This window comes from Doryrhamphus excisus, linkage group LG15 (genome assembly GCF_037039965.1).
Source record: "Doryrhamphus excisus strain RoL-2023G ecotype Guam linkage group LG15, RoL_Dexc_Guam_v1.1, whole genome shotgun sequence".
Lineage (NCBI taxonomy): Eukaryota > Metazoa > Chordata > Actinopteri > Syngnathiformes > Syngnathidae > Doryrhamphus > Doryrhamphus excisus.
The window spans coordinates 246,699-262,466 of record NC_136371.1 but is presented as its reverse complement, the minus strand read 5'-3'; the positions used below and the strand labels follow the sequence as shown (position 1 = coordinate 262,466).

Below are 15,768 nucleotides of genomic sequence, written 5' to 3'. Positions count from 1 at the left end.
AAGGTGTTCAATGTGCCAGCAGAGGGCGTGCAGGAAGTTCCCCAAGCAGCCGCATCATGAAGGCGGGCTCTTCCCATCAGGTTGACTTGGGTCTGACAGGTGGGAACATGTGACCGGTGTTGGGGGGACTGGACTTTGACTCATCAGTCTCACACAAAACAGGCAGCATTCCCATGGCGTCCACAACGTGGCTCAGCGTCTTCGTCACCCTCGTCTTCATCTGGTCGCCATCAGTGGTATCAGGTCAGTGAAGTGAACGTGCAAGCTTAGTCTGGTGATGTCATTCGGTTTTACTTCGGTTTTCAAACCTTGGCTTGTGCTTGGTCCTTGGCTCTTTGTATGCAAGTCTTCCTAGATCCAGATGAAGCCAGCCGTGTCCTGGTGCGCACCAGGAGGTTTAACTCGGGGTGGCTGGAGGAGCTGCAGAGGGGAGATCTGAAGAGGGAGTGTCTGGAGGAGAAGTGCTCGTATGAAGAAGCACGAGAGGTGTTTGAGCACCCCGAGATCACGGTTAGACGGTTTCTTTATGCCGAATAGGAGCTTCATTCTCCAAGAGTAGCGGGAATTCAGTCAACCACTCCTTTCTGTTTCCCTCAGGACGAGTTCTGGAAGACGTACAGCAGTAAGCAAGATGAACGCAACTCTTTATTTACTGAAAACGCTATGTTCTCCAGGACGGGAACATTTGTGAGATGATTGTTCCAGTCTGAATGCTCAAACTGTCATCTACAAAAGAGACCATCAGCAAACATCACAAGTGATGAATGCAATGTCATATTTTTCCAAATACGGTGGTACCTCAACTTTCATGATCTGAGCCAAAAGGGTCAGTCTCAAACCCAATCATATCAAAACTAATAATTAAATGATGAAAATAATTTTTCCCATAAGAAATAAATCCAATTCATCAATTTCAGACACCCAAATGCATAAACTATATGTATAAAAGGGATAAATGAACATTTGGAAGACTTTTGTTGGCGAGGACAGGCCACCTTTGCTACTTTGCTACAAATGATTTATTGAATTCAGTCGTGTTTTACTGTCAAAGTTAACACGTTAATGACGCGTTAACTGAAGTTTACTTCATCTGTGGTAAATAAAGAGTATTTACATTGCTAAAGTTAGCTTAAAGTTAGCCCTGGCAGATGGCTCTTGTAGCAAGACCAAAGTTATTTGTATCTGCTGTGGCCGTGTTTGACTTATCACGCATTCCATGGCCTGCAGAGACTGGAGCAGTGCAGCTATTGTTTTTATTGTCAGATACAGTACTACCTTGCATTTGTACATTTCTCATCTCTCTGCTGATGTTGGCATTGAACTGCCAGCTAAAATTGGACTTCCAGCTGCTACTGACGGGCTGTCAATGTGATGACCGTGGCTGAAGTCCAGTGTCGTGCTAGCATTAGCCATTTAGCATGGAAGGTTTTGTAATAGACATGTTACAAACATAGTCGGACTCACATAATCTTAGTCTTAGTAACGTGACAAGACTAAGTCACCAATGCATGGGAGTCTTTATTTGGATACTTTGATTGATGGAATCCAATTGAATGATAAGAGAATAAACCATACTACTTTGTGGAACATAAGACTCCTTGGAGTCAAAGATGTGTGATCCAAGATGGCCGAATAAACAAGCACTGCTGGGAATCGCCTGTCCGCATCTTGAATAGCACAAGATTCCACATGGCAAAGGGTAAACTGCAACGTGCAATATTGTACCATAACTGAGACAGTGTACACAAACCAAGGTGTGGTTTTGGCAAAAACTTTATCTGAAAACCAAATGATGAGGCATTCACTGTCTGCGGGTTCAGGGTACTAGTCTGGCCTGCATAATACTAAGCCTTCCCTTATTTTGATAACAACAAAGTCTGTCTTCATGAGATACGAAGTTGTCATGTCAATAAATGTTAGCATAACATTTCAAATTTCCCCACTGAGGGACGAATAAAGGCATATCTTAAAATGTGATATTTGTCATGTCAATAAATGTTAGCATAAATTTTTAAAATTTCCCCACTGAGGGACGAATAAAGGCATATCTTAAAATGTGATATTTGTCATGTCAATAAACGTTAGCATGAAATGCGTGTTCTCTTCCCCGCCTTTGGAAACGAATGACGTTAGCACATGAGAAGTCATCAAGGCTTTGTGTTGTTGATCAGTTCCAGACCGCTGTGACTCCAGTCCCTGCTTGAATGGTGGAAGCTGCTTGATCCAGACGACCTCGTACACCTGCCTGTGTCCGCCGCCCTTCAGCGGCCTCAACTGTGAGCTGGGTAAGGCAGCTTTTGCAAGGTCCCGAGAACATTGGCTCCAAAGACCTCATGGTGTTCTCTAGACGACCGGGCTGGGCCACAAACCTGCCTGCTGGAGAATGGAGGCTGTGAGCACTTCTGTGATGAAGACCAGTGGGGAGGAGGCCTAAACTGCTCCTGTGCAGACGGCTACCTTCTGAACGCTGATGGGTGGAGCTGCGTGGCAAAAGGTGAGTGAGCAACACGACGCAGAGAAGCTGTTTTTTTTTAAAGCTGTTTTTCATTTTCCTGTCTCAGACTCAATACCATGTGGCGTGACTCCGGTTCTTCGGGATTCAACCCAAGCCGGGCAGAACGATCCCCGTGCCAGGATCGTGGGTGGGAATGAATGTCCCAAAGGCGAATGTCCTTGGCAGGTGTGCTGCTTTAAAGGGACAGACGTGTTACAGGCGTGTTACAGGCGTGTTACAGGCGTGTTCTCTATGGACGTCTCACACACTTGATGTGTTTCTTCAAGGTGTTGCTGCTCTATAAAGGCAAAGGTTTCTGTGGAGGAATTCTCTTGAAACCCACATGGATCCTCACAGCGTCCCACTGCCTGGAGGATGCCGATGTCCAGTTTCTAAACGTGGTTGCAGGTGTGAGTCCCATGAGTCTTTGTAGCCTCTTCATATGTCTGTTAGGGTCTCAGTCATCCAAGTCGTAGTAATCTGGTTGAATCAAGACAAATGGACTCTTCTTGTTGCTTGAAAACGCTTCACCTTTCATCCAAAGGCTCCATTTTAGGTTGTAGTTCCTCTCTTTAAATGTCCCTGCTGGTGTGGTGGCTAAACGACTTTGCTCGTGGCCGTTGGAGGCCTCTGTAATTACAGCATTAACGGAATGGTGTGCGGAATGTCAGTAATGGTAATGGTAATGGTAATGGTAATGGTGATGGTGATGGTGATGGTGATGGTGATGGTGATGGTGATGGTGATGGTGATGGTGATGGTGATGGTGATGGTGATGGTGATGGTGATGGTGATGGTGATGGTGATGGTGATGGTGATGGTGATGGTAATGGTAATGGTAATGGTAATGGTAATGGTAATGGTTTAATTTCATTTGAACATACATCAGATTCCAATTGAGTGCATCCCATAATCAGTTCCCAGTTCCACATGTCCAAAAGGAGTAGGAAGAAGCAAAGCTTATTAAATCCTACCCCTCCATCTGGTACTTTTACAATCACTAACTCTTACATTTGTTCACTTCCTGCCTTTTCAATATAATTAACGTTTTTTTGGGTTTTTTTTTGTAAGTTTTTAATTTCATTTTAATTTTTTAAATATATATATATATATATATTTTATTTTATTTTTTTTCCCATACCGAAGTACGAGGTGATATGATCATACAACGGAAATGGCCTTTAAAAATATAATACAGTTAATCTCCCAGAAGGTGACATAACGTGACTAAAACGATGACGTTGTGAGGCTGCCCTAGAACGTGATGATATTCGGGGGAGGGACGTCAGCATTACGATCGTAGCCTAACATCCATTTGCCATCATGCCACCCATGTTGTCGTGATTGACATGTTGACTTGCGAGTCAGGATGGCGCTATCTCCTGCTCGCTCCGCACGTGTCCATGACTGTGACATTGCTCTCTATCTGGCAGGCGAGCACGATACCGAGGTGGCGGAGGGAACGGAGCAGGTCATGCGGGTGGCTCAAGTCATCCTGCACGAGCGCTATGAAAAAACCACGGCTGACAACGATATTGCCCTGCTGCGTCTGTCCGCCCCCGTTGTTTACACGCCGTATGCCGTAGCAATCTGCCTGCCCACCAAGTCTTTGGCTGAGCGTGAGCTCTGGGCCGTGGGCACGCACACAGTGAGCGGATGGGGCCGCAGGGCCGAGAACGGCCCCACGTCACACCTGCTGCGCCGCCTCAGCGTGCCTCGGATCCGCACCCGGCAGTGCATCGAGGAGAGCGGCGTGGCCCTCACCGACAACATGTTTTGTGCTGGATACATCCGAGGCCAGCAGGACTCGTGTAAAGGCGACAGCGGCGGACCCCTGGTGACGCGCTACAAGAAGACTACGTTCTTGCTGGGCATTGTGAGCTGGGGGAAGGGCTGTGCAAGACCTGGTCACTATGGCATCTACACGCGCGTTTCCAACTACCTCCAGTGGATCCACAACCACACAGCCGTGCCGCCGGAACTGGCCAACGCCACGCTGACGCCCTTGCACTGAAAACATCTGGCCCGCTCATCAATAACCACTCTACTCTTTCATAACCACTCTACTCTTTAATAACCACTCGACTCTCTCATAACTACTCTACTCTTTAATAACTACTCTACTCTCTCATAACTACTCTACTCTTTAATAACCACTCTACTCTTTAATAACCACCCTACTCTCTAATAACCACTCTACTCTTTAATAACCACTCTACTCTCTAATAACCACTCTAGTCTTTAATAACCACTCTACTCTTTAATAACCACTCTACTCTCTAATAACCACTCTACTCTCTAATAACCACTCTACTCTCTAATAACTACTCTACTCTTTAATAACCACTCTACTCTCTAATAACTACTCTACTCTTTAATAACTACTCTACTCTTTAATAACCACTCTACTCTTTAATAACTACTCTAGTCTTGACAGTTAATACATACATCATTCAGATTTTTCTAATGTTGGCTGCTTTGCTTTCCAATATCATCAAGAGATTTTGAAATAATCAGATGCATAATATACATAATATATAATAATCATCATAACACGACTGCTATGGTTCTTTCATTAATCAAATGCATTTGGCCATAATTTAGTCAATTAGGGTTCCAAATTTCAAGAATTCAATAGCATGCCACACTTTCATGTGGGTAATATCTTTTGCAATACTGTATATTACTAAAATACATATGGATCTTTTTGTACAGTGATACCGCCGACTTCAGCAACAACGATGTCACTTGAGTTTGGCTTTGTTTATTAAGCTGATGAAATAAAAGGGAATGTTTGTTTTGCTGAGTCCAAGGGTCATGGGGTCATGGAGCACGTGGCTGAAAGGCTCTACCCGTCCTGAAACCAGGCCTGGAACTTCATTTTGGGGATTCTGCACACTGGACATCATGTTGGTGAAAAGCTGCGTTCTTTGGATTCTGTTGTTTGGGATTTCTGCAGCTGCAGGTTCGTCTTTTTACTCTTTTAAACTAAAACTATTACAAACTTGGTTGGACCATATCCTAATAGAAACTAAATATGCAGTCTGGTAGCAGGTGATGGGTCATGTGACTACATGGTTGGACCATATCCTAATAGAAACTAAATATGCAGTCTGGTAGCAGGTGATGGGTCATGTGACTACATGGTTGGACCATATCCTAATAGAAACTAAATATGCAGTCTGGTAGCAGGTGATGGGTCATGTGACTACATGGTTGGACCATATCCTAATAGAAACTAAATATGCAGTCTGGTAGCAGGTGATGGGTCATGTGACTACATGGTTGGACCATATCCTAATAGAAACTAAATATGCAGTCTGGTAGCAGGTGATGGGTCATGTGACTACATGGTTGGACCATGTCCTAATAGAAACTAAATATGCAGTCTGGTAGCAGGGTCATGTGACTACATGGTTGGACCATATCCTAATAGAAACTAAATATGCAGTCTGGTAGCAGGTGATGGGTCATGTGACTACATGGTTGGACCATGTCCTAATAGAAACTAAATATGCAGTCTGGTAGCAGGGTCATGTGACTACATGGTTGGACCATATCCTAATAGAAACTAAATATGCAGTCTGGTAGCAGGTGATGGGTCATGTGACTACATGGTTGGACCATATCCTAATAGAAACTAAATATGCAGTCTGGTAGCAGGTGATGGGTCATGTGACTACATGGTTGGACCATATCCTAATAGAAACTAAATGTGCAGTCTGGTAGCAGGGTCATGTGACTACATGGTTGGACCATATCCTAATAGAAACTAAATATGCAGTCTGGTAGCAGGGTCATGTGACTACATGGTTGGACCATATCCTAATAGAAACTAAATATGCAGTCTGGTAGCAGGTGATGGGTCATGTGACTACATGGTTGGACCATATCCTAATAGAAACTAAATATGCAGTCTGGTAGCAGGTGATGGGTCATGTGACTACATGGTTGGACCATATCCTAATAGAAACTAAATGTGCAGTCTGGTAGCAGGTGATGGGTCATGTGACTACATGGTTGGACCATATCCTAATAGAAACTAAATGTGCAGTCTGGTAGCAGGTGATGGGTCATGTGACTACATGGTTGGACCATATCCTAATAGAAACTAAATATGCAGTCTGGTAGCAGGTGATGGGTCATGTGACTACATGGTTGGACCATATCCTAATAGAAACTAAATATGCAGTCTGGTAGCAGGGTCATGTGACTACATGGTTGGACCATATCCTAATAGAAACTAAATATGCAGTCTGGTAGCAGGTGATGGGTCATGTGACTACATGGTTGGACCATATCCTAATAGAAACTAAATGTGCAGTCTGGTAGCAGGTGATGGGTCATGTGACTACATGGTTGGACCATATCCTAATAGAAACTAAATGTGCAGTCTGGTAGCAGGGTCATGTGACTACATGGTTGGACCATATCCTAATAGAAACTAAATATGCAGTCTGGTAGCAGGTGATGGGTCATGTGACTACATGGTTGGACCATATCCTAATAGAAACTAAATGTGCAGTCTGGTAGCAGGGTCATGTGACTACATGGTTGGACCATATCCTAATAGAAACTAAATATGCAGTCTGGTAGCAGGTGATGGGTCATGTGACTACATGGTTGGACCATATCCTAATAGAAACTAAATATGCAGTCTGGTAGCAGGTGATGGGTCATGTGACTACATGGTTGGACCATATCCTAATAGAAACTAAATGTGCAGTCTGGTAGCAGGGTCATGTGACTACATGTGCTTGTCATCAGTGTTTGTGGAGAGACAGGAAGCAAATACCTTGCTGAGCAGATGGAGGCGAGCCAATAGCGGATTCCTGGAGGAGCTCAAGCAAGGGAACCTGGAAAGGGAATGCAGAGAGGAGATCTGTGATTATGAGGAGGCCAGGGAAGTGTTTGAGGACGACGGACAGACGGTCAGTCGGTAGCCTTTTAACCCTCAATCAGTTGTGCGTGTAAAGTCTACAATTTGTACTGTGCTGTGAGTGGTGTCAAAGATGTTTTGGTTTTCTTTGCTTCTGCAGAAGCAGTTCTGGCAGACCTACGACCGTAAGTCCCTGTTAGCCTCCAATGATCATCTGCATTCCATAACTTCATATTTAATTCCATTTAATTACTGTGGGTCTATTCACCACCAGGTCAGGACCCCTGTAAGGTCAACCCGTGTCAAAACAACGGCATGTGTGTCCACATGGGGACAACCTTTGAGTGTCAATGTCCCGAAGGCTATGAAGGACGCTTCTGCCAGATGGGTACTAAAGGAAGAGACGGCAGAGAGCCAATGAGAGCCTGTGTTGTTGTGATGTCACCACTTGATATGCCCCCTCTTTAGTGTTTGAAGACTCCCTCAAGTGTATTTACCACAATGGTCAGTGTGAGCACTTCTGCGATGGCTCCGGAAAGCAACGTAAATGTTCCTGCGCTGATGGCTACATTCTGGCCGAAGATGGACGCCATTGCGTTGCACAGGGTATGACTTTTTTTTTTTAAGAAGAATCCATTCATTTATACATGCCTCTCGAGATGACAAGGACACTTGCACAAATGATAGTTAAGCTAATGCCTGCTAATGACTCAAACGTAGGCCGTATTGAAAACGGCATTGCTTTTTTTCTCCAGTGGAGTTTCCATGTGGTCAGCTGGCTCCGGCCAATCAGAGCATGACAGGTCAGACAAGGCTTGTTGGAGCCAATCAGTGTCCCAAAGGAGAGTGCCCCTGGCAGGTAAATGCTCGCTAATGCCTGCAACCGTTATCATCGGCTAAGGCTGGCTAACATATCGTTCACACGACTAACTCTAACATCCACCAAAATATGACACAACTGGTTCAGTGTTTGTGTGACAAAACAATAATGTTCTTACTGGACATAAACTGGGGGGCAGTAGAGAGAGAGACAAAAAATAATTATAATAAAAGTAATTTCACCCGAGTTTGTTTCACCGAATGAACCTGGCAAGTGTGTGTAACAGCCTAAGCTAAGATACACGATGAAGCAGAGCTTATTAAAAGCCAGATTCCCAGTAGCGGTGGAGGGTATATATGAGGGTATATATGAGGGTATATATGAGGCTATATATGAGGGTATATATGAGGCTATATATGAGGGTATATATGAGGCTATATATGAGGGTATATATGAGGGTATATATGAGGGTATATATGAGGGTATATATGAGGCTATATATGAGGCTATATATGAGGCTATATATGAGGCTATATATGAGGGTATATATGAGGGTATATATGAGGCCATATATGAGGGTATATATGAGGCTATATATGAGGCTATATATGAGAGTATATATGAGGCTATATATGAGGCTATATGAGGGTATATATGAGGCCATATATGAGGGTATATATGAGGGTATATATGAGGCTATATATGAGGCTATATATGAGGGTATATATGAGGGTATATATAAGGGTATATATGAGGCTATATATGAGGCTATATATGAGGGTATATATGAGGCTATATATGAGGGTATATATGAGGGTATATGAGGGTATATATGAGGCCATATATGAGGGTATATATGAGGCTATATATGAGGCTATATATGAGGGTATATATGAGGGTATATATGAGGCTATATATGAGGGTATATATAAGGGTATATATGAGGGTATATATGAGGGTATGATGAGCAATTGGCAGCCCCTGACAGGTTCTATGACCATCCCATACACTTCACGTCCAAATGCGAGTTGAAATGTGACAAGAATACAAAAATTGCACAGCTTTGCAGGTCTGGGCTCATACTCTTAATAATAATAATAACTCTTATTAATGACATTGGTACCACGATCAGGTTCTGATTGAGTTGAACGGGGCGAGTCATTGCGGAGGTGCTCTGATCCGTCCTGACTGGGTGATTACCGCGGCTCACTGCGTCCAGGGAAGGGGCCTGGACAAGCTAACGGTGGTGGCAGGTAGGCAGATGGTAGAAGCTTCGTTTCAAAGAAACAAGTCAATGGTCGGCGACTCGTCTGTTCCATGAAGTTGCTGTTGCTACTTCCAGGCGAACAGAACCTGGATGCTGACGATGGCACGGAGCAGAGAATCACAGTTTCCAAGGCGATTGCTCACGAGGGTTATGTCCCGGCGACGGGTGACGGGGACATTGCGCTGCTGCATCTGAGTAGAGGCGTGGCCTTAAACAGCCAGGTGCTCCCAATCTGCTTGCCCAATAAGGACTTGGTGGATCGAGAGCTGCTCCCGCTGCGGTACCACAGCGTGTCCGGTTGGGGCAAGAGGACCAGCGGGGGGAATGCCGTGTCCGGCGGCCTCGCCTCCCCTGTCCTCCGCAAGATGTCTGTGCCCCTCATCCCAAACTCCCAGTGCTCACAGGTATCCCAGTTCAACTTCACCGACAATATGCTGTGTGCCGGCTACATGGAGGGGCAACAGGAGAGTTGCACCGGGGACGACGGGAGCCCACTGACCAGTGTCTTTGGTTCCACCCACTTCCTCTTGGGTGTGGTCGGATGGGGGCGGGGCTGCACTCGCTCGGGCTACTACGGTGTTTACACCAACATGGCCAAGTTTGTTGACTGGACGGAGTCCACCATGAAGAACCCCCCCACATCCGACCTGATGCTGCAGCAGAAAGTTGTTGAAGTAAGCAAGCCTTTTTAATTTGAGCTTTTATTGTTTAGCAGCACTTTGGTCGACACTGTTCGCCAGTGCTTGGTAAATAAATACAATTCTTTGATTCGATGTATGAAAATAAAGAAACGTCAACAACAAACACATAAGTTGTGTGTCATTTATGCAATCAAGTCTGAAGTCACGTTGTGTCAAAACTAGCAGTGTAACAGTACGCCATAATGAAGTGCAGGTACTACTTTGGTTTGGCTCATTTTGGTACAGTAAGGGAACTAAATATAAAAGGTCAAACTGCACCAAAAGCTTTCATGACTTTTAAAATATGGACATTAGCATGCATAACTATATTTTTGGGATGTAGTATCACAATATGACGATATAATTACCTTGAGTCAGAGTCTTGTATAAAGAGCTGCAAACATCAACCCATATCATATTAAATATACGTGTACTCAAGCGCTGTGTACTATGTTCAAAGCAAGCAAGTCCAAGCAGTCCAGTTGTTGAGGGCAGTTGCTCTCCCATCATCTGATGGACTGTCAGTAGCTACCCAGACACATGGAGATGGAGACATAAGATACACATCCTACGCAGTGGACTGTGTGGCTAATACTGTATATGGTTGAGTCGCTCAGCTATACTACATGTATACTACACATTCAAACTGAAGCACTTCCAGATTGCAGTTCTGCGTTTAGAAGAATTGTTGGTAAAGACCACAAGAGACCACACCTCGGCTGGAGGAGAGGAGGACAGGACCAGGGAGATATGGGATGGGCTCTTCCTATTCTTGGTAGCTTCCTTGGCCTCTTATGGATGGCTGCCCCCCTGCTGCGGCCAATCACAGGAAGCCAAGGTCCTCCAACATACACACACACGTGCCTCCATTTGGGCCATCAGCCACCACTATACACAACAACAAACATAAACCTGGGACCTCTAGCACCATGCTAGCAGCAGAAGTGACGCGACAATACAGTACACCACGGCCCGCAGTAGCAGGGAAAACACTGGAAGGATTTATAGCGGTATACCAGTACATAAAAGTTATCGCCCAACCAGGTACCAGAACGCACCAACCACCCCTGCCAAGCATAACAGGTTCACAGATTCAATGTTTGAAGCCAAGCGTAGGCATGTCAGTCACGACCGCTTCAGTCCAAAAGGGGCCGTTTTCCAGAGAAGTCTCCAATCCTAACATGTGGTTGTTGTATGCGTGTGAAACGTCCCATTGAACAGTCCCCTCCCTCGCCCTCCTCACGTCAACACCCCTTCCACCCCCACAGGGTCATCGGCCTCCCTTCCTCAGCCTTGCCTTGTGTTTTCCCACATACCGCTGAGAGCTTCGCCTTGTCCACTGACCACGGGGCGCCATGTTGCCGTTTCACGGGCTGTTGCTCACGGTGCTGCTGATGCGGACGGCCACCGCTCACGGTATGGCGTGTTCATGGTCACCTTTTGTGTGTTTAGTATGTTGGGTGTGACGATGTGTGCCGATTGGGCATTCTTCCACCTGATTGGATGAGCGCAGCATCATTTCCAGCACATGTGGAGATACGGTGATCCTGACACGGGGAAAAAGCTGCGCCTTTTCAATGTCCTTCTCTCCAGTGTTCCTGGGTGCCGAGGAGGCCCGGCAGGTGTTGATGCGGCAAAGACGAGCCAACAGCTTCCTTGAGGAGGTCAAGCAAGGCAACATGGAACGCGAGTGTATGGAAGAGCGCTGCAGCTGGGAGGAGGCGCGCGAGATTTTCGAAGATGAAGATAAAACAGTATATAATACCTTCACCTGCACGCCGAAACACACGACTATTGCGCTTCCTAGCTTAGCATGAGCTAGCTAGTTGGTGGCTGATTGAAATACTCCCATAGAGCTTGTTGAGAGGTGAACTTGCGTACTTCAAGTACTTTACAGTGGTTCCTCATACATTTGCTTTGGCCTTGCAAATTTGCAGATATTTTGTCCAAATTATATTTTATTTATATTTAGTTATTTGTTTTTCTGCTCAGAAAAAAAATGTCCCACTAGGTCGGTACTGAGTTAAGAGCTGTTAAAAAGCCAGCCATTTTTACGTGTTTACGTCTTTATGCTTCACTGATGTTTTTCCGTCAAGTGTTGAGATGTCACACTTTGTTCAGCGGTCCTTGAACGCATCGTTGTCGGCTCTGTGACACACAAAAGTCTGCTTGTCTGGCCTCAAAGCTTGCAGCAAGGTGAATTATCAAGCTGTCCATGGATGATTGGGGAAGCTTAAGCGCTGCTTCTTCCGCCAGTTTTAGTCAGTTGGTGCGGCTAAGGGTGACTTTTGGAGCAGGGCGATGTTTGTTACTAAATGACTCACGACATACAGTACGTTGGTCTCGGACTCTTCACCTCGTTTTGACCTTTGCTTCATTTAAAGGGCTTGTGCTTTGCATGCTCTAGTTTTCGTGAAATGGGTTACATTTAGGTTTTAGCTACGGTTCTTCTTATTTTTCTTTATTGATATGAAACAACTGCCGTAAGAACACAGACACAACCCAGCAGATCCTACAAGTTCTTCCCTGCACCAGTTATATGTCACATTTGACTGATTTTTGCTACCTTTCTTCCAGGCTAAATTCTGGGCCACATATGTTGGTAAGACTTGCTGTCAAGTTGATTTGCTCTCTTTTGGTTAAATGTCAGCCGTACATTTTGTGGTTGTCCTGCAGATGGCGATGCGTGTGCATCCACGCCCTGCGCCAACGGAGGACGGTGCAAAGATGGGATTGGCAGTTATGAATGCTTCTGTGCTGAAGGCTTCCAGGGTTCCAATTGTGAAATTGGTATAGAAGTACCGACCCTGCGGATGTCCATCTTGGACGACTTTGTTACGATTGATCAGCAATCTAAAAAATAACAATCATCACGCCAAAGCACTAAGCCCGTTCATCCCAGGGCCTAACCGATATGGATGTTGTCCTGTTTGCCAACAGCTGCTCTTCAGCTCTGTGAGAACAATAACGGCGGCTGCGACCATTTCTGCAAGGTCGTGCGAGGACAAACTGAATGCTGGTGTGCTGATGGATATTTTCCCAGTGATAAATCTTGTTATTCTAATGGTGAGGAGTCTACTTTGTGGGCGCCGCTTTCTGAGGTTCTCTACTTCCTTCTCACTCCACAACGTTCTTGTAGAGCCCTTCAAATGTGGCGTCACCATCCAAGGAAAGACCCGGACAATTTTGAGAGATCGGCACCGCAACACCACAGAAGGAGCGTTGTACCCAGCCGACGTTGAAGGCAACATCACCTCCACTGCCTTCTCATCTCCTGGCAACCTCAGCAGCGATGCAATCCTGAATGAGGAGGAGGAGGAAGAAGTTTTTGCTGAATCGGCGGCAATGACCCGCATCGTTAACGGCAAGGACTGTCCGGCGGACGAATGTCCATGGCAGGTAGAGAAAAGTGATACAGATAATGTTGCTCTGTCCCAATTCAGGGTTTGCATTCTTTGTGGGGAGCTGATGTCATTGCAGTATTTCAAAATAGCCTGCAATAAGTGAAATCCACAAAGTAGCCAACTTTTTCAATTATTCCACAATATATGTTTTAAGGCTTTTAAGGCCCTTTACCATACACTTTTCTCAGGAAGTCATTAGCATGTTCTCACATTTCTCTCGTCAAGTTGAAACCGTCGTTTGAATTTTGACTCACTCAATCCCAGCTATTTTTCAAAAGACATCCCTCCCAGTACTGGCCGTTAGTGACCATTTTGGCACACGGAATACTGTGTTCTAGGGCAATACTAACATGGTACATTCCAAAAGAAAGATTTCCCTCTCATCTCTCATCAAGGTCTGACACATGGATTACCAAGTGTTCCCATGATGCATTTTGGTTGAGAAAACCATTTCATTGGAGCCCAGAGGGAAGCTGACGTCATTGCATCACCCGAATAAATGCGTTGCTCAGACACAATGCCTTATGGGAATATTTTTAAATGTTTTTTTTTATTTATTTTAAACTCATTTTGTGGCACATTTGTAAGCACACCTTTCAAGTGTTAAGTTGCTGCATGGTGAATTTAGTACTGTTCGTAAAGTGTTCCTTGAGAGATGACACATTTGAGTCAGACTGTTAACTTGTACTGGGATGTATACTGACCTTCAGTGACCTCAAATGGGTTGACAAGCTTGTTGTGAGTGCATTGATAGCTCGGGGTTGGCTCCTGCCAAAGTATTTCAACATTAGTAGCAGTTCTGAAGTAAAGGAGAAGGGGGAGGGTTCTGGAGTTGACAGTATGACAGTCACTTTTGTTGCAAATGTTTATCCAAAATCTGTAGAACGCCAAGCTACTAGGAGGGTTTGGGGGCCGTGTTGCGGCACGGGGGGGTGAGCCACATGTAGGTGATCTTGGACAGCATCCACTGCAAATAACGGGGCGCGACTGGACCGGTTGAAAGGGTCAAAGTCTGTGCTTATCTCAACACAGGCTCTCCTCCTTGATGACGACGGCAAAGGGTTTTGTGGCGGCACCATCCTCAACCAGTACATCATCTTGACTGCGGCGCACTGCATCACCAAGCACAGCTATGTTGCTGTGAGGCTGGGTGGGTCTGACTAGCCAATCAGAGACTGACGTTTTTATTGAGCAATGCCAACCTAACCTGGCGGCTTCTGTCCATCCAGGTGAGTTTAACACCGAGGAAAACGAAGGGCATGAAGTCACTCACAATGTGGAGGCCATCTTCAAGCACAATAACTACCGTCCAGATACTTTTCACAATGACATTGCGCTCCTCAAACTGGCCACGCCCATCAAGTTCACCAGGTACATGTTGCCAGCATGCCTACCTGAGTCGGACTTTGCTGAGAAGGTAAGCGTCACTGTCAGGTCCAGTACGTGTGTGTGTACTACAGTATACACGGCCAACCTGTCCAACCTGTCTCTACAGGTGCTGATGAAGCAGCCGCATGGCATGGTCAGCGGCTTTGGCCGCATTGGCGAAGATGAAGACCCATCCACCATCATGCAGCGCCTTTCCGTACCCTACGTGGCCCGCCACATTTGTCAAGAATCCACAGATTTTCACATCTCGACACGCATGTTCTGCGCAGGCTATGACACAGAAGCAAAGGATGCGTGCAGAGGAGACAGCGGGGGCCCGCATGTCACCAAATACAAATCAACCACTTTCATCACGGGGATCGTGAGCTGGGGCGAAGGCTGTGCACGAAAAGGCAAATATGGCATTTACACGCAAGTATCCAAATTTGTGGGCTGGATTCGTGAGGGCATGCAGAGGTTGCTTCAGAAGGAAATCAGCGAGGGCACGGTGGATGGGGCTTTATTTGCCAGACGGCCACACTTATGAAAAAAAAACATTGTCTGTTCCTTGATGTACTTCCCGAGGCCAATCAATAAAACCTATGCAATGTGCGAATCCATCCTACACCGGCAGTTATAATCATATCAAATTCATTGCTAATCAGATATGGTGTTCCTTATTGTTCTTATTGTCACCTCGAAGCATGTATTCATCTACAGTACATTGGATTGGTGTTGCCAAAATGGATCATAGTGGTCTGTAAGTGTGGACATTTCATTTATATGTAGATATGTATACGTATATAGATATACAGTATATCATACAAGAAAAAGTGAATAATGTACTGTATAATGT

The 15,768-nt window shown here is 45.3% G+C and overlaps 2 protein-coding genes across 2 annotated transcripts; both read left to right on the top strand.

Annotated features, from left to right (window-relative positions):
- Nucleotides 1-75: 75 nt before the first annotated feature.
- Nucleotides 76-5,280, top strand: LOC131104258 (coagulation factor VII-like). The gene is made up of 8 exons (XM_058051259.2): nucleotides 76-243; nucleotides 347-510; nucleotides 598-622; nucleotides 2,172-2,285; nucleotides 2,348-2,494; nucleotides 2,562-2,680; nucleotides 2,782-2,902; nucleotides 3,928-5,280. The coding sequence occupies exons 1-8, from the start codon at nucleotides 174-176 to the stop codon at nucleotides 4,506-4,508; spliced, it is 1,341 nt and encodes a 446-aa protein (XP_057907242.2). The 5' UTR covers nucleotides 76-173; the 3' UTR covers nucleotides 4,509-5,280.
- An 8-nt stretch (nucleotides 5,281-5,288) lies between these two features.
- LOC131104668 (uncharacterized) lies at nucleotides 5,289-15,537 on the top strand. The gene is made up of 17 exons (XM_058052109.2): nucleotides 5,289-5,459; nucleotides 7,262-7,425; nucleotides 7,534-7,558; nucleotides 7,648-7,761; nucleotides 7,842-7,979; nucleotides 8,129-8,232; nucleotides 9,326-9,446; nucleotides 9,536-10,147; nucleotides 11,485-11,556; nucleotides 11,734-11,894; nucleotides 12,718-12,742; nucleotides 12,817-12,930; nucleotides 13,081-13,206; nucleotides 13,280-13,539; nucleotides 14,577-14,694; nucleotides 14,774-14,961; nucleotides 15,040-15,537. The coding sequence occupies exons 1-17, from the start codon at nucleotides 5,312-5,314 to the stop codon at nucleotides 15,457-15,459; spliced, it is 2,910 nt and encodes a 969-aa protein (XP_057908092.2). The 5' UTR covers nucleotides 5,289-5,311; the 3' UTR covers nucleotides 15,460-15,537.
- Nucleotides 15,538-15,768: the final 231 nt, after the last annotated feature.